The 26,391-nt window shown below is 41.2% G+C and overlaps 1 protein-coding gene across 1 annotated transcript; it reads right to left on the reverse strand.

The window, feature by feature from the left end:
• Window positions 1-10,206: 10,206 nt before the first annotated feature.
• st6galnac5b (ST6 (alpha-N-acetyl-neuraminyl-2,3-beta-galactosyl-1,3)-N-acetylgalactosaminide alpha-2,6-sialyltransferase 5b) lies at window positions 10,207-26,011 on the reverse strand. The gene is made up of 5 exons (XM_041935667.1): window positions 25,922-26,011; window positions 25,169-25,381; window positions 14,481-14,890; window positions 12,867-12,974; window positions 10,207-10,687 (listed from the first exon to the last, which is right to left on the reverse strand). Exons 1-5 carry the CDS (start codon window positions 25,940-25,942, stop codon window positions 10,444-10,446), a joined length of 996 nt encoding a protein of 331 aa, XP_041791601.1. The 5' UTR covers window positions 25,943-26,011; the 3' UTR covers window positions 10,207-10,443.
• Window positions 26,012-26,391: the final 380 nt, after the last annotated feature.

Consider the following 26,391-nt stretch of genomic DNA (forward strand, 5'->3'; position numbering starts at 1 on the left):
CTCACTGCTGTGTATTGGTGTGATATTACTGCATTTGCAACCATAGTTGTCTGGGGCTATTCCCAGAGGGTTTTCAAACTGAGTGGTTAAATTGAAGTTAAGGTTGATAAGAAAGGGGAGTAATTTTTGGCAGCACCCCCGAAGGACTTAAATGCTTTATCGTGCCTGAAGTTTTGAAGAAATGCTGACTCACATCCAACGTCCAAATGTTTATTTCCTCAATAATTCCTTGTCCAATAGAAGATGTGCTGAATATCCTCGATCTTTCATTAGTATACAGTGAACTGGAAAGAGGAGTGAGGAAAGTCAGGATAAGGATCGATTTACAGCCAGACTGCATCTAAGAAAATGTGACAAGAAAGTGGAAAGTGCATGTCCTGATTCCTCTATATATACCTGCATTAGGTTGCTAATCTTTGCTCTTTGCTCGCTTAGTTACTAAATACTTTAACCATTCTAAGGTTTCTCTGCCAAAATATACACTTTGTGTGAAATATTAATAATGCTGGGATTTAGTCTTTACGTAATTGTGCTTTTCTTTTTGTGGTGTGATCAAAATTAAATAATTTTTCTTCCTTGAAAACAATTTATTATACCACAACAGGTGCAAGTAAGTATTGAAAAGAATTATCGATTTTTGGGCATGTGATCAAATAAAACGGTCTCTCTCTATTGTTCAAAATCAACACAAAGAAAAAAGTGAAAAATTTCAACAAATACATTTATTTCTGTGCAACTCAGTAGAAAAATATTTTATTGATCCCTCAAGGGGTGATTCGAGACAAGTGGCTTTGCAAACAGACACACAAAACATTCACTCACACGCATAAAGACAATCTAAACATGGATCTAAAAATAGCTTTTTAGTCTAATAAATTAACAAAATGAACTCACAAAACGTCTAGCAATATTCTTCTACCTATTTTCCTAAATAAACAGAAAAATAGAACCATAAATGTTCTGAATTGAAGTTGAACTCTCTTTTGCCGTATGAAGACAGGCTTAATTGGCTTGCCTTTTAACTGTTCCAGCAATCACCAACAGTGTGGTGTGCCTGAAATAAACCCTTAATTCACAGAGTTAGGTGTAATTATATTCCAGCTCTACATACTGTTTTTCTACCCTGGTGACAACTAGCCTGCCTCTCACTCTTAAGAAATACAGCATGCACAGTATAAATTTGACCGACTCGCCTGGCGTGAGATGATCCTGTAGCTTCACTACTTACATTTAAAAATGCATCTTTTCATAAATGTTAGACAGCTATTTAAAGATGCCAAAAGAAAAAAACATGCATTTCTTTTTCATTCAGAGTGAATTGATTTTTTAAGTGTGTAACTGCTGTGTCTGCTCTCACTTTTAAAAAACTGAATATCATGTCCTGTTACTATGGGAATGAAACCTTCTTCTGAGCCAAGTCATAAATACAAAAAAAGCAAGAACTATTTTCAGTGCAAATAAGAGTGTTCTGTGTGGTCTGAATGCACCACACATGTTGCAGGCAGTTGATGTCATGTAAATGCATCATGGAGCCTGTCAAGAAAACACAAATAGATGTGGAATTTAGTGCTTTACAAGAGAACTAGATAAATGATTGCATTTTTTTGTTGTTGAAGTAAAAGACAAGTCAGTGGGCCTGCGTTAGTTTGTGGGGACGAGCTCGCAGTGATGAAGACTATCCTCAAGAGTCATTACAGCTCCAAACATGCTAAACTGGATGAGCTCCAAGTACAAATGTGTTTGGATAAAGTTTACGGTCACCGGTGGAGATTGTGTCCGAACAAGCAGCTTTCAGAGAGCCCATTCTAACATAGACAGTGTTATCCAGGCAAGTTTTGTGGTGAGCGAGGTAATAGCAAGAAGCTGAAACCTCATTCAGATTCCTGTTGCTGCTTTGGAGCTGCTGGCACAAAGGACAAATGAAGACAAAGGAAAACTGTTCCAAAGTCAGTTTGTGTGCAATAGTTCACAGAGATAAAGGAAAACCTGATGTGGAAACTCAGTGATAGCAGGTGTTTGTGTGATTTAGCCTTCATGGTGGATATTAAGAAGCACCTCTCAGAGCTGAACCTCAAGCTCCAGCAGCTTCTCCGCTCTCTGCTTCGCAAAAGTTAAGCGAAATTAAAGTTATGACAAGTGCAGCTGGAAAAAGGAAACTCTGCATTTTCCTACTCTGCCATGACATCTGAATATGCTGCTGAGTGAAAACTCCTTCAGGCATTTGGTGAGAGGTTTCAGGACATGAAAAGTAAACTGAACATATCTGCCACGCCGTTTAATGTGAAATCATTGAGCTGCAAAGCAACGTCCTACAAGCAGCACTCTACAAAAAATGACTCTTGCAAAGACTCGGGTCCGCTCAGGATTCACTGACCCAAACCTGGAAAACCAGCTGGGATTAGCATCATCATCATCACTACCATCTGACATCAGATGCCTCACTGAAGAGAAACAGTTGCTCCATTGCCCAGGTTAGTGTGATACATGTCCCCAGTAATTTAGTACAGACCTCGAAGGATGTTCTAAAATTTTAAATGATAAGGGTCCCCACACCGAAGCTTTTCTGTGTATCCAAATGGTCACTTATTATCTGACAAGGTGACACCTCATGAAATGTTCTCCCAGGTGACATTACACCTTCAAGTGTTGTGTCATCCAGTACCTGCTGTAGGCTGTAATGACCAGCAGCTACGCGGGTTGTTACAATGCAAGACAAGCACAGGCATGGGAGCGCAATCACATTCTTTTGTTGGCCGCATCAAATGGGGCTGCTGTAATAGACTGACTGCCTCAGTGGGTTCAGATGGAGCTGGGAGCAGATTGAGCGAGATGGGAAAATAACCCATAATGCGGGCTTTTCTGCCAGCAGCACTGTCACTTCCTCCTTCGCGTCTCCGTCTAATCAGAAAAGACTCTCCTGTGCCAAGATTCACAGGTAACAATAGTCCTCTTCCTCTGCTCTGGCTCGTGTCCCTCTCATCGTTCCTTGTCTCTGTTTGTCACCCTGACCAAGCGATAGCGCTCATTTTCTAAATTGTTAATGGAGCAGAGTTGGTGCCGCGGGAGGAAGTTGCAAAATGTGTCAGCGCTGTTTATCAAGCCAGGAAGGGACAGTTGATGAAAGCGGTCAGTTTTAGAGAGAGAGAAAAAAATCTTGTACAGTTTGAACACGGGTTGGGTGAGCTTATTTGTGCCACCATCACTTTAAACCTCCACCCTTTGCTAATATCTTGCATTTTCCAGATGCAACACAGATCTGTTCCTAAAAGGTCAAGACACTTGGCAGCAGCTGAGCAACTGAGAATAAGAGAACAGCTGTCAGGTCCTGGCCTCCAGAATGGCGAACTCACATATCATCAACAGAGACCTCAGGGAACCTAAAGAGAAGGAGTTTTATGTCAGTAAGAAATTTTTATTCCCACAGAGTGTGTCAGACTGAACCCAAGATCTGACCTTCATGAAGGCATGAAGCTCAGGCTACAGCTGGGCTTAAAAGACTAAATTTGTGGTGAAATCAATTACGCTGTGATTGAGGCAGGTTGGGATTTGTGGTGCAGTCATTTATAGAGTTTAAATGAAGTTTTATATCTTCAAGGTAATCTTGGCTTGTTGATTCTGGTCGACCAAAGTTGAACTGCTGCTAAACTGGCAACATCAAGATAAAGTTATTCCATCAGTTATCCTTTTATTTATCGTCCTGTGGTTGATAAAAGTCATAAAGAGACTACAGCCAGGCTAGCATCAATGTGTGGCTGTAGTTTGAGCTACATGCTAACAGCATGCTAACCTGCCCACAATGTCAATGCTAACATGCTGATGTTTAGATATTGATTTTTAGCAGGCGCAATGTTTACAATGTTTTCTGCCTTGTTTTAGCATGCTAATATTAGCTATTAGCACCGTACACAAATATTGGACAAAAAGGCAAGCTTGAACACAGAAGCACGATTCACAGAAAGGCAGGAAAGATCAAAGCTCAAGTTGAGTTTTGTTTCCAACATTAACAAAAGCTGTTGCAGCCTGTTTACACCTTTCAAATCTCACTGATATTTGACATTTTGTGACAAGCACTAACAAGCCTCCCGAATGAACTAAATGAAGAGTATTCTCCCAAAAAAATGACTCAAAGACATTTCACAGTGTCCCATCAGTCCCATTAACTTCATGCATTAATTGTACAGATGGAATCAGCAGGTAAATAAAATGTTCAGATCTAGACCAGGTAGCGAGCAATCCAGTTTAACGAACTGAAAAAAAAATTACCAGAAACCAGACACATAGCTGCTGTTCCCTAATTTATTTATGTGTTTAGCCCAGGAGCTTTTAGTTCAAATAAAACACTTTTTTTCACAATTTTGTCTGGAAAAACTTACTGTACATGTCAGTATCCTCTGTTAACCTTTAATAGGACTTGAAGTGAGTCTGCAAACTTGACGTAACAACTAAATTATTAAGTAGAAACAGAGCACTGAGTAGACCGGTGTTTTCTGCCAGCAGTTAGCCAGCAGGACAGTCAGGTTCGGTGATTACAGGGAACATAATGATCCTCAGAGAAAAGCAAACATGCAGCTGTGACGAGTGAGGAGCATCATGGGAACACCTTTTACACCATTACCCCGGACTAAAGGGAGTGGAGGTACATTTGATAATTTACCTCAACATATTGATTCCGACAGTTCCGCACATGGCGCAAACCTGGTCGGCGTGTTCCAAACAAAGCCAGAGTGACACCAGAGCAAAGGAAGAAAGTCCGTGTTATTGATTCTCCATCTGCTGGATTTAAGGTGAGGCGATAATCTTTTACTAATGGCGCAGTGGGGAAATTTGCAGTGTTACAGCAGAGAAGGGGATAGTATAATAATAAGAACCATCTGTAAAAAAAAAATGAAAACAAGATATGATAAAGAAGTAAACAATCTTATAAATAAAGCAGATGTGAATTCACATTATTGCACATAGAAAATATTGATATTGCCCAGTTTAGTACGCACTGATATTGTGCATGAGTGTATTCGATGTAATTAGATGTATAAGACTGTAATCTATGATTTAATAAAAATGCATGTTATGTATCAGACAAAGATTTACATGCATGTTCGTGTATATTTTACAGTATTTTTTGAGTGCTGTGACTCACTTTCCACAACTACTAAATGTCCCCGAATATTAAAATAAATCACAATAGCAATAATAAGTAATTACCTTGTGTACCATACATGCAACATTTTTCACATGGATCAATGCAGCAGCAGAAATCTCTTTGTCAAAATCAAAAGTCAGACAGCAATCATGGTGAAGTTTAGCTTCCAGCTCATTTCAGACGAATATGTTAATGAATATGCAAAAGACTAAAGGACATTTATTAAAAATGATGTCACCAATTCAGAGGTCAAACACTGAAATTAATTTGGTTTAAGGAGTGGACGTTTATCTAATGGAAATGGGGCAAACAAGTGGCCTGTTGTAGTGTTGTGGAACCAACCAAATGAGACGTGTGATTCATACCGTCAGTAAAGCAAAACTGAAGCAGTCCCATCTTGGCAAAATGAGTAAAACACACATTTTCCTTTATTTTGTGGGAATGCTTTAAAGTGCAGTTTGTTTCTGGAGACGACAGAGGGACGACTTTATTCAGACACAATACCTGAAACAATACAAAACAGGTCTTTTTAACATATTTTGCTTGGTTGGATGTCGAAGACATCTATATATTGTGTCACAGAGATACTGCAGTTAGCATGCTAAGCAGCTAGCCCATCATGTCTTGTAATGCTACTTTGTACCTCAAGAGGCAATAGTCTGATAGTAGTGCTCCTCTAGCTCCCATCCTACTTCATGCCTTACTTGTCCTCGCCTGAATAGGGTTGTTAACTGCACGGCTATCTGAGCTAACTAGCTAACGGCAGCTACAATTATGCTGCCCCCTGTTGGTTTGGAGTATGAATTTGACGGGTGGTTTGATAGGGTACCAACAGCATAGTCCTGCACCTTTAATTAAATCTAATAAAATAGTTGCCATTGTCACTGTAATTAAGTGGCTCATGATTGATAAGACAGTCATCTTTTTTCCTCTATTAAAGAGGGTCTAAGCACAGAGGGTGCCATGCTCTGTACAGATTGTAAAGCCCTATTTCTGATTCTGGGCTATATAAAAAAAGCAGACTTGACTTATGAATAAAGATAAAAGAAAGCAGCAGTACTAAGCCCCCGAGGCCAGAAGACAGCCTCGAACCATCCAATCTCTCTCTAAACCATTCACAGTGTTTTAAATTGGCCTTTTGTGATTTCTTCATGGTTTTAGGTTGTGGAGGAATGAACAGAAAATGCTGAGGCCACCAGGTGTCAGTGCAGACTCATAACACATATCCTGTATTTACATTATAAAAGGTTGCTTTATTGGATTCTGACCATAAAAAAGACCTGGACTTTGTAAAAGTTTGGGATTACTTGGTGATATGTTATAAATCAGAGAGGGCTCATTCATGACTTCTATCTCTGCGATGAAGGTGTTTTTGCAGGCTTACTGATAAAGCTCCACAATTCCTTTCATGAACAGGGCAGATCTGTAACTCAGGTGATTTCAGACACTGGGCTTATCAGCAGCAGGTATGTGGTTACAGTGTGTCTGATTCGTGCCATGATCAAAATTGCTGCTGAGGAGATGAAAGTGTGAGCATATCCTGCTGCTCTGTTTACAAAGGTGTCACAGCCAAACACACAGGGGTGTCGAGGAATACTAAACACACATGAGAGTGGGACATTGCTTATGGAAATCAAGAATTTGGGGATTAGGTTGAGATTTATTCTTGAAGAAATATAAACGATTTATTATGTTTCACACTGTTTCTGATTGTTGAATAATCAGCCCATTAAAACCTTCCTGTCTGCAAGCTGAAGTGTTTCAAATCAATGTGAGTTGCATTAATACTGCATCAGTAAATCATATCTTATATATCATATGGTGCTGTTCAGCACAATTCAGTAGAGTGCCTAATGAATTCAAAGAATAGATGTATTTCATTCAGAAATGTCAAATATACTTTAGTGAACACTAAACTGAATGTTACAATAATCTAAAAATGGGAATGTTAGGCACAATGTACAAAAACATATTGAGCTATGAAACCACTACTAAGATTGATTCCTCTATCATATTTGTACAGTAAATGTGTGGCTTAAGCCAGCAGCCAGCTCATCTTAGCATGAAGGAGTGCTGGTAAGCACTTTGTTACCTTCAAGCCTGGCTAGCTGTTTCCCCGTTTCCAGTCTTTATGCTAAGCTAAGCTAACCAGCTGCTGGCTCTCTCGCTTGATATTTACTGTACAGACTTGAACTCTCAGTATCTCCAAAAAATTCAAACAATTCCTTTAATAGGATTTTGGTCAATTTAGATCACATTCACCACCTCAATAACAGCTGAAATTGCTAACATATAAATACACTAATAAGGAAATTCTTATCATACATCAAGAGCCGAAAGACATAGGCCTCAATTTTGCCCAAAGCACCTCAGTATCATTGTTTGTCTCATCTGGTTTTCAAGGTCAATGATGCCTCCAGCATGTGTTTAAGACAGAGGGCAGACTCGTTTGCAGCCAGCTTGTCCTTTGAAGCCTTTAAAATCCAACCTTTCTACCTGAAGCGCCGGTAATTGGTGTGCAGAGCACACAACGCAGATCTCAGGAGCAGCGGGTGCACTTAGCATGACACCCCACCACCGCATGGGCTTTTCTCAGAGCACCTGAGAGCATTGCAACATTAAAATTCCACCTGGGTGCAGGCTTTCGTGGTAAAATCTGAATGAACACAGGAACGGACAGCAGTCAGTGGCTTTTTTTGCAGCCCCCTCTGCAGGACAGCGCATCTCGAATTCTGCAAAAGTCTTGCTGCTCCACTCACCCTGGCGATGGGGTTGGACGGCACAGTATAATCCCTTGCTAACAGCCAGCTCCCCTCTGTATGCCGAAGAGGCTGAGACAGAAGCCTGTGGGTCAGGATTGAAGATGCTGCTCAGGACACTTTGATGTAATCATTTGTATCACTATTGCAGAGGCTGACTTGGTCTGTAGTCAGGGAGAATGCCTTTGAGGGCTTGTTCTGACATTTGGCTGTAATAACAGGACAAATCATGGCCTAGAGTATCAGACACACAGGCTTTTCTGAGAGGCCATCTGTTGCAGAGCAAGACAACAAAATAATGTCTTATTAACATGCCCCTTTATTCTGGACTGTGTCTAGATTGGAGGATTAAGGAGGATTATATTTACACATGTTTTTTAAACGCATCTCAAGTATGCACAATTAAATCAGATCAAGCATCTTATTACTGTGAAAAAAAACTCCTGGTTGTGTTTGAAGATGCAGCATATTCACATTTTTAACACATTTTTAAAGTTGACAAATGTGTTTCTGACTTGGACGATAATGATTTGAGTGATTACTCGCTCAATTTTTTTAAAATTAAATTTATTATTTTTTTTTTACATATTTTACTATGATGCACATTACTTCTGGGCAGTTCTGAAGCGTCCAAACTAACAAACTAAAACATTGTGCAGGTCAGCGATGCTCAACTTAGGGCCAGTGGGCCTGATAGGGTGCCAGGTGACCCACCAACCACTTTCTAGTTCACACTGAAAATAAACAGATTCACACTGGATTTTTTTTTTTTTTTACCTAGTCACACAGGTCAAAATAAAGCTTGCTGAGAACAAAAATAAATACATGGTTAATGTGAAACAGTTGCACTATGGTTAGGTTTAGGCAACACTGCACTTGACCCATCCAACCACTCCACCTTAAACATGATGCTAAAGGGGTACCAACTGCTTTGAAAAGTGACGCCAAGAAGACCACATGTGGTTGGTTAGTACTAACAGACAGATTTTTGTGCGATGGCCTTTCAGACTGTGCAAAGTGCAATAGGATCAGATGGTGATCTCTGCAGGAGGACAGCTATTAGCTGAAGAGGAGCAGAAGATAGGATAATTCTGATCCCATAAATATGTATTTTACACTAAAAGAGGTTAAATGTGCTATTCATGTTTATGGTTTATGAATCATTCCAACATTTAAGTGATTGTATGAGGTTCCAGCTCTGTTTAATGCTGAACAAACTCTACATGTGACAAATGTGACCAAAGCATTTACAACTAAAATGCAGTTGCAGCTGTTAAAATATCTGATTTATCTGTCATAAAGGCCTCTAGTGTCGATTCTTATATTCTTCCAAGTTAATTTATTTAATAAGTTAAGTTAATAAGTTAGTTCATTGAAAGAATTTCAAAGAAAGATGAGTTACAGGCCTTTTAATGTTTATTCATTGATCTGATAAATATAATTAATGTTTGTTTATGAACTGGCCCCCGGCCTCCTGTCACTTTGTGAAAGTGGCCCCGGGGCTAAGCTGAGCATCCCTTGATGGTGATGGTCTAAATGCTGTCTAAAGCCTTCCTCAGGAATATAAATCTGCTGCAGAAAGGCTACATTCCTTTAATCTGTTTTATCAGCAATTACAGTTTGATTGTCTAAACACTGAAAGATCGTGTCCCCATTTTAGAGAGAAAATGTGTCCATAAATTCCAGTTCTGACGTCATCTGTCCCAGATGTCACCAGTCATGAGCACTAATGGACCATATGTTCTGGTCCTGCGTCTCTTTAAATCATCACTGCATCTTAATATTTGAAGTGTTCTCATATATTTGTGGCAAAACTAGTGCTAAAAGCATTAATTTGATTAATTAACTATTAGTCAAAAATGGCAAACTCTCCGAAGTGGCCATTTGTTGCTTAACTGAATCTCCTCTGGACTGTTTGTGGGATCAAAACAAGATATGTGAAGGACTTACTTGATATATAGGCTCAGAAAAATTATAAAGGGCATTTTTTTTAATTTTCCTACATTTTATAGACAAAATCATTGATCAAGTCATTAAAAAAATTAATTGATAATGAAATTAATGTCAGTTGCGGCCATAAAGCTCGATAAAACCGTCACATTCCCAGAAACGATGAGGACATGACCTCAGTGTCCTCAATGAATGTGTTTTCAGCGTTATGAAAATGAATCAATCATACTGCAGTTGTTGCAGGGGTGTACTGACTCATTGCCTGTCTCCTCTCTGACAGCTTGAGTGTTATTAAAGCAGCTCTACACAGAGTAAAAAAACACACTTGAGGCAAGCTCCATGGCTTTGGTTCCACTATTAAATTCATCGTATTATAATTACACTTCCAAAACATTGTTGAGGCTTTGTGCTGCTATTATTCAATGATCCCATTGTGCCAAGCTGCTTAGGCAGTAGGCTAACTGCCACAACAGTGGCACGCTCTGTCCTACTGCTGTCTCAAGCAGTCACACATCAGCCGCAGAGGGAAGCTGCACGCTGGAAACTGTCCACACACAAATTCTACACTCCTGGGGATCCTGTCTGGACTGAATCTCAGGATCCAGCTGGAGTAGGAGTGCATGAGCTGTTCCTGTTGGCGATGACAGCAGCGGGCTTCCAGTCTGGCTGGTAAAAGTGAATGTTGAGGGTTCGAGCCCAGTTTGCGAACACCGCCTTCTCCGTGATGAAGCGGTGGTGGCTTCCTCGGCGGCTCCTCTCGTGGGAGAGGTACATGGAGCATTCGTCGGGCCCAGAGGGCTCATAGTAATGATACGGCACGGAGGGATGAGAGGGGGATCTACACGGGAGCCGGGGAGAGGAGAGGCGAGGGGGAGGAAGGCACGGAAAGGCATGAAAGTCAAAGTGTGAGGGAGGGATGTGGAAATAGAGTGATAATTAAGAGATGAGGGTGGGGGAGAGGAGGGAGGAAGCGAGTCACAGCGGGGAAGAAGATGGAGACAGCAACAAAGAAAAACAGAAAGATCAGAAGGATGTGGGCTCACAGATGTGTTCATTATACACCATCTTATTCCTCTGATACTCGCGGTCACAGCAAACTCAGTGGAAGACTCAGCCACATGAGAGTCACTTCAATCTGCACAGAACATCTCTATGAATATCCAAATGTGTCACACTGTCCTTTGTGCCCTTGTAGATTCATGCAGGAACAACGTTAGCTAAATTATTCTTCTACTTCCAGTGACCTAGAATGTTAGATATTAAACCACCTATTCAGTACAATTTCTTATTTTCGTTGTAAAAATGTCAAGATGAACGTTTCCACTGGCGCCAGAATCACATTCATTCACCCATCGTGGCAATAAAAGACACTTGAAGGAGTCACTGCGGGGAGTAAAATGTGAAATTGTCATTACAAGTTGAAGACACCATTAAAGATGCACTAGACAAGATTTTCATGCAGAAACACGCCCATGTTGTCAGCACACAGTAACTCACAGAGTGGAGACGCAGCTTGTGCACTATTTGCCCCACTTGTTCAAACAGGAAGTGACAAACTGAAAACTTAAGGCCTGAGGACAAGGGATTTCGATGGTGTCTTGGATTTATAATTCAACAGATTGAGCAGGATGTTACAGAACGACTGCTCAAAAGTCTTAGTGTACTCCAAATAAATGAGTCAGAAAATGTGTTAGAATATTTTTTGTTAATTATCGTTTATTTGATGGAGTTTACCTACCAAGTTATTTCCCTGTATGAGTAGATAAAATGTTTTTTTTTAAATTAATACGTGAAATAGAAGTCAATTGCTTTTTGCCAGCAGTTACATGAAGGTGATTTAGCTTTAATAATAATTAACAAGTTGAGATCATTTTTTTTACATAAAATTAAAATGTATGATGCCTTCATCTTGTGAGATAGTTTATTTTTTTTATCTAAAAAGTCAAGGACACAATATTCTTGGCATTGAGGTAGTTCAAGTCATGTGAACACTGTTGCTAGGAAACTGGCAATAAAAAGCAGACGTTTCTTTGCCGTCATGGTTAATGATTCTGTGTTTTCTGCATTTCATTGTCAAAGGTAGTTGGGATTTACAATAATAAAGATAATAAAAAGGCAGCAAAAACATTGCCATACGTCACAATTCATGAACTCTGAGCTTTCACCTGCAGCATCTCATTGTGCGATGTCTTAAGAACATGACCCTAATTGAAGGCACCAGTAAGACAACACAAAATGTCTTGGTTTTAGTATATATTTTACATAAACATGTGTTCTATGTATGTACCTAAAAAAAACGTAAATCTGCAATGATAAATATTCTTATATCTGCCTGAAACCTAGTGGCTAGCTGTCATCCAAAGTGGCCATGCCCATAATTATGCATAAGTTTAAGCCTTAATATAACTGAAATGATTGGTTTATAGAAAAAATTGCTCCCTGTACGGTTGTCATGAATGGGGAAAATTAGCTAAAGAGCAAAACTGTTTTTTGGACCATAACATCCTGTGAACAGTTTATTTCTGCTGTAAAGTTCAGTAGTATTCTCGGTTGGTAGTAGTCTGTCTATCTATCTATCTATCTATCTATCTATCTATCTATCTATCTATCTATCTATCTATCCATCCATCCATCCATTATCTATCTATCTATCTTTTTTAATATGGGAGTGTATGGGGCTGACTTGCTTTTGGAGCCAACCCCAAGTGGTCATTCAAGGAACTGCAGTTTTTGGCATTTTGCTTCACTTTCCTGCCCTGGAGGTCGCCACTTGGTTTCCACTGATCCCAAGTGACCAAAAAAAAAATCATAAACTTAAATAAATGAACAAAATATTATTGCATCACTTTGGCCTGCTCGGCAAATACAAGTCTGAGTGAGTACCAATAGCACAAGCTTGGTCTTATCTTGGTATTATGTTACTTGTAGCTTCCTACTTCTGTGCAAGGTTAAAATTAAAATAAAAATTGCTGTGCACCTAAATTCTTGCATTAAAAATGATCTGATTCTGACTGTACCTGCAGAAATCAGGTGGCACCATGCCAAACACATTGGTCCTGTCACACAGCTCCAGGGCTATGGCCATGGTGAACCAGCCAGTACTCAGCCAGGAGTTGGAACTCTTCCTGAAAGACAAGGCAAGGTCACCATTGTTAGTGAATCCATACTCATGTGATGTATAAATACTGGGAGTACTGGGTCCTTCCAAGAGACCAAATGAGAGCAGATTAAAGCTGTAGTTCTAGATTTCATCGACTCAGTCTTCTTTTCAGTGATAAATACACTTGAAGGTGACACGACAGATTGAAGAAAGACTGTCTTTGTTTCTATGCCTTGTATACAACAACAAAGGAAATATCCATGAGTATAACACTTATTCTGACACCGACTATTCTTACATGAAGGCTGAAGCGATTGGATTTTCCATTCAAAGGCAACATCCTGTCGTCTTCCTTGTGGTTTACTGTTCACATGCAAATCAGTTTATGAAAGGCTGTATTGACGTAAGGTCCTTATCTGTTTGCTTCTTAATCTGTAAGATCATATTCCGTCAGCCATTCTTCTGCAGCACAGGTGCTTGTACCTCTTGTGTAAAAAGTGGAATGGTATGCCCACACGCTTTACATGTATGTTGATCAGATTTGTTCTGTTTGTTCCACACTAAGCACTGAAACTTCCTCTGAAAATGTCAAATGCAAAAGCCATTTGACATTTAAATGCCATATATATATATATATATATATATATATGGCATTTATAACATCCTATTAATACATGGGATGTCCTGTTATCTTTGTGTAAGTTATGTCTCTGCATCAAGACCCCAAAAATACAATTATTATATCCGACTCTAATTGAATACAACATATGTGCGAGGGGCTGTGTACTGATGCTAATGTCCCACTAAAGCGAGAATAGCTTGGCAGCTGTGGCGCTTCCTCGCGTAAAGATACTAATGCTGCCAAGCAGAGCGGCAGCATGAGGGCAGGCTGAGTCTGTTGGGACTCGGCATCCAGCCACTCCCCATCATCACTTCTTCATGAAAGCCGTTCCGATACTACACAACATTTGGATCTGTCATGCAAGCCTTATTTATCTGTGTTCTGTCTGCTGCACTTAAAGCCCTGGTTTATAATTTGTCCCTTTCAGTAAGTTTGTCAGTTCCCACTCCAGGATACTGATTTATGCTTACTCACCGTATTGTTTTCTGACCGGGGGAGCACAAAGCTTCTGGAAGAGTCAAAATGGCACTGAAGTAAAATGTGTTTCTTTCTGATGTTGAGCCACTTCTGTAAATGTCTTACTACATGGTACATAAGAAAATACTATGCAATACTCTCCCTAAGCCTGGCATTAGTGGGACAACTGTGAACTTGGTATGAATCAAATCCCTTAAAATCCTCCAAGACGTAACAGACAAGTTTTAATCTAAATCCTGTTAATAACACTCGGAGTGTTTAGAGCTTTTAGAACTTATTCTTTAGTGAGCAAGTCTTAAGCTGAAGACATTTTTTTTATTTGCCCCTCGTTTTTTTTTTCATTTCTTTTCGTGCACAGACTTCCTGTTTGTCTCATGTAGGTCACACAGAAATAAACCTCACAAAGAAAGGACTGATTCTGTGAACGTTTACCTGTCAATCCCTGTTTCCTTTTTAAACAGCTCATCAAACTTCAGCATTTTAAAGCGGGAAATGATGTAGACTTTAAGTTTGGGCAGCAGCTGGTTTAGCAGCTTGAGGCTGTTGTAAACTTGGCCTTTCCCATCGCGTCTCATGCAGCTGCTGGGTCCCCAGAAGATGAACACCGCGTCTTGGCTCGCGTTGAGCAGCTGCTGCCGGCTCCGCAGCACCCTCTGCAGGCTGGAGTGAGCTATGACACGCAGGCTTGTGCGATGGCCGACATCCCGCTGGAAGCCTATGCTGGGAGCGTCGTTCATACGGATTACACACTCTGAGTGGTCGATTTCTTCACCTCTCTTGCTCCCAGTTAGCTGGCCGGAGCTGGTCACCAGGGCACAAGTCCTGCAGTGCAGCTTCAGAGGCTGCAGAGGTGAAAGACTAAAGGTCAGAAATAATTGTAGCTCCATTCAGATAATATTTAAGACAGGCTGTGGAAAAAGTCATTTTAATCACATCACATTTTCATATAACATTTTCTCTAGAGAATCGTGTTTTTCTGCCACTAAAAACCTTTAAAAGATTACAGAATATGGCATATTCTCAGAGGCAATATAAAAGGTGCTTGTTACATGCTAACATACTTACAACTGCAATGCTAATAGAATGATGTTTCGTAGGCATGTTCACTATCTTAATTGGTCAGCATGCTAACATTTGCTAATTAGTGCTAAACACAAAGCACAGCTTGGGGATAACTGGAATATCACGAGTTTCAACACCAAAGTTTGAAGTCATCCTGAGGGGAACATGAGCATCTGCTCAACACTTCATAGGAGTTCATTCAATAGTTGTTGAGACATCTCACATCTCTCTCAAAACCACAAAACAAACTCATGGAGGCGCTAGAGGAAAAGTCAGAAAGACTGACATTTCCATCCACAGGTCTGCACCACTATAAGTAGCGAAAAGATAAAGTAGCAACTGGCAAAGTAGCCAGAGGCAAAAGGGATGAATCTGCAACCTGCAGCCATCAAGGTCAAGTCTTACTTGCAGAGATCCTTGATTTGATCTTAGAATCCGGCTGCCAAGACGAAACAACCAATGACCCTGAAAGTTCTCTCTGCACAGCCTGTATAACAGCACAGTTTCCTCAAGCTTGATATAAAGCATCTCTGGTAAAGAAGCCAAAACTTTAGAATTTAATTCCAGGCTTTTTTTTTTAGATTTTTATTCACAGGTTAATGTAGTTTTTCATCAAGCGCACACGCAATGATAACCAAGCAGGACCAGAATAAAGTGTAATTGGCACAGAATCAAGCAGCTAGACTGGTAATGGGCTGCACTGTCAGGTATCCTATTATTCAAATGCACTGCAGATTATCATGGCTGACAATCGAGCACAGGCTCTTTCGTGCAGTACTTTGATTTTGTGGGGAAATCATGAATAGACATAAGCCTGCGCATTTATTCAGTCGAAAAGAGCCTCAGAGCGATGTTCTCTCCCATAAAACAAGAGATGCATGTACAGTACAGTCGCCAGAACATGCTCCGTTATACAAAATCCGATTCAAATCCGTGTACATCAGCTTTGTAAAGGCTGTATAGCAGGGCTGGTGTTTGAATGATATGGACCAGGTATTCATGTTGTCGTGTCCAGCCAGGTTTTCAAAGTTGAAAAAGGCGAGCTCGGATTCAATGATCCGACAGCGAAAACCCAGACGCTCTTCACATGAATTATTCCCAACCTTAATAGGGAGCTGCATTGGCATTCTGAACTGTGCTCTGAGCTTCACACTCCATCAGGTTCTGAGGTGGGAAAGTATGTGTTAGTCTGTGTGTGTGTGTGTGTGCATACAGGTGATATTACCAGTGCCGCAGGCTGTGCTGCTCCCACTGCTATATTTATAATACTCTTCCACTATCTCTGTGACCCCACGCTGAATGATTGCCTAGTGTGTGTATGTGTGGTTCTGCATCTGTACAGCATGTGTGTAGGTGGGGGTGTGTGGGCGGTGTCTGTGGATGCACTTCAATCTTTGTGCAGAGCTCGATGTGACCGCAGATATCTGATACACTCACGTTTCTCTGGCAGGAGTCTGCAACTGTCTAAAAAGTGTCTAGATTCAAGCCCAGTTGTAATCCTTTCTACACACAAACACACACAGTGTCTATGCATTGAGGAACAGGTATTTCCATTCCCCAGCGCGCTGCCCATAACAAACCATTTCCTGTTGGAGTATGTGCGCAGACCGCCTCTGTCAGTAACAGGTAAGCTGGAGCGAATAACGCGCCTCACTGCACAAACACACCCTCCCTGACTTAGCTGGGAAAAATCACAGGGCTCTTAGCTGTTTCTTCCTCTACGCACAGCAGATGCGTTTTCCCCTCAGCGCTGTCCAAGCAATCACTCCCAAGCAACTTTTAATCATTTCGAAAGTTAGAGACTGTGTTAAACGAGTAAAAGGCAAGTGAAGGTTGCAGGGCCGGTTTAGCTTCAAGTGCCTGTGAAATAATAAAAGTGTCCTTGACAGTGATGTTGAGGCTCCAGTGGCAGTTCCCCGAGCCTCTGACAGCTTGACGGCGCTGGGAAATAGCCACTTTCAGACCATGTATCACACTGAGAGGGGCTTTTAGAATCAGATAGAGACTATTTCAGATAGAGACAGCTGAAGATACACCCCACGGACTGATGAATGAATGAATAAATGAGTGGAATGTCTTGCACGTTACAGGTCGATTTTTACCCGTAATCAACCTTGAATTAACACAATGGCCCTTTAATTTGTGAACCAACCAGCATTTGCACTTGATGACTCCCACACACGCCCAGCCTGCAGTTTATCACGCGGATAGAGGGCTGTCTGCCTTGATCAATAATGCATGACCCCATGAGCATTTTTCAGGATAAACATGATACAAAAAGGCATTACGAGAGTGAACTCTGACGCAATGCCGGCTGGATTAAAGAGAGCTGTGGCGGGTCTCATGGCGGTGTGAAGACGTCTCGATGAGTAACTACATTACACTGTTGCGTCCTGCATTACAGCTTTATGTATTCTTCTGTCGTTGGTCTTGGTTTGGTCTCATTAATGGTGCTGAAAGTTCTCTTTTTGTGATTAATACATGGCTGCAATGTATGTCTGTAATATACAGCAGCTGTTTAATATAATATAACTTTAATACAGCCTGTTTCTTTCTGCTTAAGGCTTTTTCCCTTTTTTTTTCAAATACTGACTTGTTCTATTTCACTTTCATTCTCAGTGTTACCACTGAGTGTATTGCCACAAGCTAAAGTACAGGTTCTGCTGCACCTTGCTGGGTAAGTGTGGGAGATTGGGAGGTGGGAGGGCTACAACATTTTATTATGCAATCAGTGTTTTCGTAATCTGTTTAATGATGGTTTTGGCAACTGCAAGTACAGATCCTATAATTACTTTGCACTTTAAGAAGCCATTACCGACTGTTCTGGCTCTGGTGCCATATACTGTATGTCCACCTTTTCTATTGATGAACAGAATAAGTAACAGGAAAGTCAAATTTCAGCCCACCTTCTACAGCTTAATGTCGGCATAGCATTTCTTTTTAATGGAGATGTTGGGAGGATACATAAAAACTGGGAATGCAAAATTTATCATTCTAGATTTGATTCCAAGACCAGAGGCGCAGCCATGCTTATTCATGAAGACAGCCTCTTTCAAGCAGGCAAAATGGTGTTGCCTCTGGAAAACCCCTGAACAAACCTGAAACTGGCAAGTATTAATGCTACCAATGAGGATGATGAAGATATTATTCATGGCCTTTGCCCATTGCCATTTGTAGATACTAACTCTCTTATTAAATCAGTGATTTCAATTGTACTTTATATCCTGAACTATATCACTCATCAACCAGACCTGCTCATATATCATAAAGTGGCCTCTGCTCGTAAGAGTTTTACTGCACAGTTAGGCTCATGTGACCCCTGAGATTTAAATGTCCTTCTCCCACCTGTGCATCACACATTTCCGAGAATTTACACCTGCTTGTAGGACATGATATCTACACCGTCTCATTTTCAGAAGTTTAACCAAATTCTACATAGTGAATTCAGGGGCTCCTGTGGGAGACCTTAAAAGCATACTTATGTTGCCAAATTATCAACTATTTGGCAGACAGGATAAAAGAAAACATTGTTAAACTGAAGGAACTTTCTGGAGACATACAGGAGAGGCAGACCAGAAATAAAACATCATTAGACTAAATCAATCTGATATAACTGACCTCACAAGACGTTTATCGTTCGAGGAGGTTAAAAATGCTCTTCAGGGAGGGACAAGACATTGTTGTCCCCTTTCCCCGCTACTTTTGGATTGATCGGCTTGGTGTTTCATCGCGACTGAGCCATGCAGTTGAAGGGATAACTCAGGGTAATTAGTTGTACGAGGTAGCATTTTGCGTAGATGACCTTTTCTTGCTTGTCAGTGACCCTCTATCTTCAATTCCTTCCATTCGGGCTAAACTCAGGCAGTTTGGGAATTGTCTGGCTATAAATTAAATCTGTGCAAAAGCGAATTATATCCTGTATAACCAGCTGCCAGCTTCCTCTGAGGAAAATTAGTTTTCACTGGAAAGACATAAGAATGAAGAACATACAGCCATGCACAATCTCCTTCATTATTATTGGGCGTGTAGCATTCAAAAGGTCATTATCTGGGTCACAGGTCATTCAGATGCAAACACCACAAGCTTGGTTGTGGCAGAGTCGTACAAACATCCTCTTCTCTCTTTAGATTGTTGCACCTTACAGATCTCTATGGATACAGACGCTAATGGAGTCGTATACATTTAGAATCTGGTAACGATCTAAGAAATGCTGTGGCCAACAAAGAATTATCACATATTCTCCGACCCCTGCACTGATAGATGAGGTTTTGGAAACTGGATCAAGTTTATTAAGAATGTGCATGCACATGGACTTTTTGCATACTGTTAACAATAATATCATCCCTCACACACTCTTTATTGAGATTTACAGCTGAGGAATTTCATCAAGCCACAATTCAACACCTTTCCTCATAAGCCCCCAATCAATCATACTGACACTTTATCATTGTTAAATACAGAAACTGAAGGAATGATCTCCTGCATTTTTGAATTATATGGCAAGTTCTTGTCTCGATCGGGAGAATTTATGGGGCTCGATCTTCAAATTTCTCGGTGATACCCACAACAGAGAGATGGAACCAAATCCTTTACAATGCATTTTTAGTGTAAAACCAGAAAATGCTTGCTGGTCTATGAATATTAACAAAGCTCTTGCATTTACGTGCCCGTATAATCACATCCCATTTAATTTGAAAAATCCAAAAAACCCCTTCTCATGCCAAGAAAGATGTCAAGGTTGACTAGAGGAAATCTAATTTAGATCTGATAGAATCTGATTTGAGGAAAGTCGAATCATTTTAGGAAAATATGGACACCTTTCATATCCAGTTTTTTCACAGACACTGTGAGAAAAAATGGAGGTGACAGTGCTCATTATGTGTCGGTGCTCCTGTGAATGAGTTGTTCCAACATTTTAGTTTTTATGTGTCCATGTAATTTCATTTTTTTAAAACATTGTATTTCCTGTGGTTTATTATTTTACATTTTGCATGTACTGCTGTAGAGAGCTGGAGAGGGAGGGATTTGCTGGGTGCGGAGGGGGTGTGTGTTTCAGAAAGCAGACAGACTTGTCCATGACGTTGAGGGGATGTTGAGATTCTTCTTTTGTATATAGTGTTAAAAATAAAAGAGAAAGGCATGGTGCTCAGCGCAGCAGCAGAAGAAGAAGACGGAACAGTCAATTATGGCAAACACGCTGACTCCAGACTCATCAGTATGATCCTGTTTATATGCTTCCCAGGGGAACCCAGGATCATAATTGCTTTCAGAGGAAACCCCATCAGTCAGCCTCTAATATTGCACCAAAGCCTCCAATATGCCTCCAATCCACCAGCTTCTGCCTGCACCCCTGCCAGTTTAAGAAGGGTGGAGAGTACATTCCCACAAGGAAATAGACTTTAGAGGCTTTAGAGGTCACAGATGAGTCATTAGCACAGAACAAAAAAGGCTATATTGCCATTATTAACCATGATTTCAAAGGATAAGGTTGATGTCATTCTACTCGTTCTTATTGTGAACAAATCTAATGAAAAGAGCATGGCTTTGTCCGAAATCACTCCCTATTTACTATGTAGTGCACTATACTGCCCTCAAAAAGAGCCAGAGTGGAACAGTAAAAGTAGCATACCTGACATGTCCACTATTTTCAGCTAACAATGCCACAATAGATTGCTTCAAATATTGCACAAATGCACAAAATTGCAAATCACCATTGTGGGACCCTACACCTGCAGTGATGATGCAAAATGATGATTGGTTTGGTTTTATTCTGTCATAAAACAAACTATGCATGCATATCACACGTGTCCATATACTCACAAGCACACTAACAATCACATTCAATCCAGAGACTATTTTCAGCTGAAGATTTGAGTATTTATCGCTGAAATCTATCTGACATACTCAGGAGGAACTCTTGTTTAGTCATATTTGCCGACCCCCTTCCTCACTCTCTGAGGTATCATCTCGTGTTTTCAGAGTTTTACTGGATTCTATAACAACTGGAGGGGGTAAAGCGGATACAGCGCCATATTTCTCTGGGTTTCAACATTGTTGGAAACACAGTGAGTACACAGCTCATCCATATATATAGCATATATCTGGTCGTTTTTAGACATTTTAATGTGGGAATGTTACATATGAAACTTTTGATCAGAGCAGCTGTAGCAGGAAACATGAAGACTCAGCTGTATTTGATTGCAGATGCACAAATTATTTAGCTGCTGATCATTATCATAACAGTAACTACACCCTTTCCAAAGTGTACAGAATTAGGCTAACGGCTCAACTGAGAGCCGGGGTGCAATGAGCGGTACCTGTTGTATGCTGTGAGGGTTTAATGATCAGCGCTGCTTTCTTCGGAGGCCAATTAATTGCACCGAAATCCTCCTGACAGTTGACGTCTCATTAAGCTCCTCCTGGTGGCACACATTCAAGTCGCAAAAAAACTTGCTCTGTTCTCAATTTGAGGGAATGAGGCGAGTTAATCAAGGCGCTTGTTTTCTTCTTCTTTATCCAGTCAACCTCAGACGGAGACGGGGGGGGGCTGGCATCTCAGAAGACGTAGCCTTGTTAGGAGCACATGGAATCTGATCACGATGCAGGCACAGTCGTGTTTTATACCAGGTGTAAATGCAAAGACCCGTGGATTGGATTTCATGATCCAAACACTGTTTCCAGATACAGATCACATGGTAATACCAGGTGTAAATGCAAAGACCCGTGGATTGTATTTCATGATCCAAACACTGTTTCCAGATACAGATCACATGGTAATACCAGGTGTAAATGGGACCTTAAGGTATATGAGCATGACTAGCAATTTGGGTTATGTAATTTCATTCTGAGGATGATACCGGATAACATAATCTGTTTTGCCAGGGGTGCTCACTTACTTTGAGTGGAATTAAAATTTGCATATCCTGGGAATTCATCCATTAAGTAGGCTGTACGTTAACATCCATACTTTATAAGACAGCTTAAATTGTGCTTTAGAAGGAAGTCAACGTAGATAGGATGCACAGCTGACTTTCTAATGGTGCCCATTTCTCCATGGCTGGCTGCATTAAAGGCTGTCAGAGCACAGAAAGGTATCGCCCATAATAAGTAGGTACATCATAAACTGACACAGGCACGCAATCCACATTCATGCTCTTGCACAGACTTTGTGATTAGAGTGCATAAAGGCCATTGTAGACTGATTCTGCTGACAGTTCTTCAAAGGTCAACATCTCTTTAACTGCAATCGGCAAAACATCAGAGGGAGAGAAGACGAGAAGCGAAGCAGAAGAAGGGAGCGGCTGCCTGTTTAGGTGTTCAAACTCAAAAGCCTGAGTGGATGTGTGCGTTTGAGAGAATCTATTCAACTCTGCAGCTCTAATTACTGTAGCTCGTCAAAGAAAAGAAATACGCATTGGAAGAGGACATCTCAAAAACCTGCAGACTTTGCAGAAGACAGACAGAGAGAAACATAATGAACACTGAAACTCCTACTGTCGCTCCAGATACCCCACATAAATGCAGCGCACTATAACTTTGAAGTCTGATCTCGCAGTGTATAGATTTGTGGCTTTCAACGCTTTTTCTTGCTGTGTTCATGCCGCCATTAGGTACTGAAAAGACTGAAGGAAAAGCCAAACGTCTAGCCTTTAACCCTCAGCCACATGAAACAGCACGGTCTCGGTGACTGCTGGGGTTTTTTTTTGCACCCTCTTAAGTAAGACATAAATGAGCAAAGCAGCCACAGCCCACCACCCACCTTAGTGAAATCACAGCCCATGCAAACAAGATATGCACATAAGTTAATAGGAGCCATAAAAAAGCACATTAGACAGAGCTCTCCTCACATTTTCAAGCATCCCTGGCTCTGATGAGGGCATAAAATTTTAACAACCTGTCTGGGCATTTGCATGGGGTTTTCTGCATGCATGCTGTATGAATCTGTGTTACCTTGTGTATGTGTGTGTGTGTGTGTGTGTGTGTGTGTGTGTGTGTGTGGCTTGTGTCAAAGCCAAGATTCCCTCCAGCAGCAGACCTCAGATGACCCTGAAGGGAGCGGTACCGACTGATCCACCCACGCCACAGATCCTACAGCAGGTCTGCTATGGTTAGTCATTCCCCAGCTCTATCTGAGGGTGCAGCGGCAGCAGAGCAGGAAGCCCCCATGGGAGGGGGGGGCAGAGTGACACTAAGCAGTATGAAAACGTCGCAGTGTGGCTCCATCATGAATCAGCCGTCAGCCAGGAGGAGGTGGACGGCCAGGAAAGACTGAATAATGAAGTGCCTGCACCGCAAAAAAACTCCAGCTGCCTCTCATTTCTCTTAAGAAAATGCAGATGAATGTTTCTTTTTCATTGACTTTAAAGGGTTCTGATGAGAGTTACAACATCTCAGAGGAGCACTGAACTTATGGCGAAGTCAAGAAGTCAAGAAACAGAGTCCAAGGAAGCCTCAGCTGGATCAAACTCTCATGTCACTGATCATTAATCACTGAAAGGTGAACTGTAACCATCAGTTCTTTCCTCCAAATCCCCTCCTGGCCAGTGCTGCCCGAACAACATAATGTCTTTTCCACTCCGCTGTGCATCACTGCGTATCTTTCTCACTGAGGGGAGACAGGACGCTGTCTGAATCATCCATCTATCTGAATGAACCGTCTGTAACACTGCCCTCAGCCTGAATGATAGGCCTCTGCATTACAATAACACTGACTGTGGCGTCTATATGACCAAAAGATTACAGCACTGATGTCTTGTATAAAGCATTCTAGAAGAAATTCATCCTCTTTTAAGTGCTTTTGTCACTAAATATTTCATGGAGGACCCATTAATTATGAATCAGGAAACGGAGTAAACTACAGAGAGAATTTAGAAATGGTGCCACAGCAAGTCCACAATCTGAGTTCAGTGTTTAAGAGATTAATTGAGATTATTATGGCCTTACAGGGGGCAATAAAGCTGCAATAAACTCCTGTTTATTGTGAAGCTTTTCCTCATTAACAGAAATTGCCACGCAGTTTCAATTACCACATTTAGAGAACTTTACTACCTTACAGACATAAAAATGAAATGCAGAAAAAAACGGCAATAATTAATGCATTAGATCAGATTCAGCTGTGAGGCCATAATGTTGTAAACAAGTCGAAAACACCTCCCTGAAACCAGGCCAGTACCCAAAGCTTCAAAAAAACATTTTCAGTGCATACCTGGACGATACATTTACAAGCCAGTCTCTCTGCTACACCTAGATGACAGCAGCATACAGATTAGCTGCAGTTTGTATTACATATGCACCAAAGTGTCACGGCAATCAATGTTATTTTTCAGGGCTAGGTGCTCGACATATATGTCACAAATATGTCACCCACAAATATTTCCAAATGCAATCGGTGAATCAAAATTCCTTGCTGTGGTAGAGCAAGGAGAGCAAGGTTGCTGCTGTGTTAAAGGATAACCACTGTGTGTAATGCACAGACTGAATCAGTATATCAAGCAAAATTTGCCCAGCGCACATCCCAGACAATGTAAAGATATCTAAAGTGACTTCTGCAGCTTTTCTTTTACAAAGTCCCCATATGCTACTGTCACTCATATCTCCACTGCTGGCCTCCATGTGCTTCCTCCAAAACATGCCAGTAATGCTGTCCTCCCAAATCCCAATCACCCCTCCAAGCAGGCACCTAATGCACTGACAAGAACCCGATCCCTCACCCCAAACGCCACCATTGTCTTTGTCGGAACACACAACCAGGCTGAGGTTTAACCTTGTCTTGCAGCAAACTGCACCATTTTCCTGCATCTTTTAGTTCTTTGGAAAGATTTTGGTTGGAAAGTGTAAAAGAAGAATATGCCATGTGCCATAAAATAAATTATCATACATGTCTTCTTCTTCCTGCTGGCCTCTTTAGTAGCTTTTATGAAAACTAGACAACACTTCGGACATGACTATGAGAAATATTTCAGCATTTCAAAGGAAGAACTACTAGCAACCTCATCACTGTCTATGAAATTGCACACGGAGACAGATCATCTCCCAGTGCACAGATGGTGCAAATTTACCTTATGATCCATGACACCTGTGTACCCCTCAAGTGTTGATGCTGGGACTCTCTGCAGTCTCTCCGGCTTTTTCGTGGATGGAGCATGGTGTAAACGGTTGGACGATAATGACGAAGCCGACGAGGGAGATGATCTGTCACCAGAGCTGCTGTTGTACACCAACATAAAACTGGTAACCATGGTGACGATGATGATGCCACTAACCCCTTGACACTGGAGAGACATGTGAAAGACGAAAACTTCAAAAGGACCTTAAGAGCAACACGGAGCCAGAGCTCTTGATTTAGAAAATGAGCTTCAGGACAAGAGCTTCGGTTTTGGTGGATTCACAGCTAATTAAATGTCAGCATTCAAAGCTTAGGCTACTCAGTAACAACAGCTGCTCTTTCCCAGTGCAAGGCTGCAAACGAAATGTCAGCTGAGTCGCTCTCAACATGCTCTGTCAACATGTTTTAAAGAGGGGTGCAAAAATAGCATTGGGTTGCTGAATTCAAACATGCTTTATAATTACTCCCCCCTGCAGAAACAGCAACAACCTTTAGACAGGTCACTAGAGGATTATTATTCTAATTATAGAAATAAGACAGCAAAAGATGAAAATAAAATACCACTAAGTGCAATTAGGTCACAGTAGACTAATGGCACAGCTCAGCTTGTAACTCACTTCTTAGCAGCAGTAACAGCAACCCCCCCCCCCCCCCCCAACAAAGGAGCATTACAGTGATGTTCCCTCCAGGTCTCATTCATAATTACCACTCTTATCTTCATCTTCATTGCCCCTCGTTTCCCACCACAGACCGAGCCTTCATCTCACCGGGGCCAAAGCTCTCTCACAGAGCGTCGGCACTCTTCAGCATGCAACACTTGAGCGGCAGCATCACTGGGATCAGCGCGCAGCGAAAGAAAACGACGCTCCACTACTCCTTTCCCATGCTCTCCTCTACAGGGGCGCCCTCACTCAGCGCTGCGCTCCTCATGGTCCTAAACAACCCGTTCATCCCCGTTCACCTCGCTTTCAGGGTTCACTGGGGGTTCATGCGATGGTAATTAGACATTATGATGATGCACACGGTAATAGGCTACTCCTACTCAGTATTATGGCGGCTCTGTGGTTCTCAAGGGTGTGTTTATTGTGACATTATTGCACATATGTATGTATTTGTAGCTCTGTATCTAACATATCAGTGAGGGTTGCAATGGTACTTTCATGGTACGATAATAAT

The sequence above is a fragment of the Chelmon rostratus genome, chromosome 4 (assembly GCF_017976325.1).
Source record: "Chelmon rostratus isolate fCheRos1 chromosome 4, fCheRos1.pri, whole genome shotgun sequence".
NCBI lineage: Eukaryota > Metazoa > Chordata > Actinopteri > Chaetodontiformes > Chaetodontidae > Chelmon > Chelmon rostratus.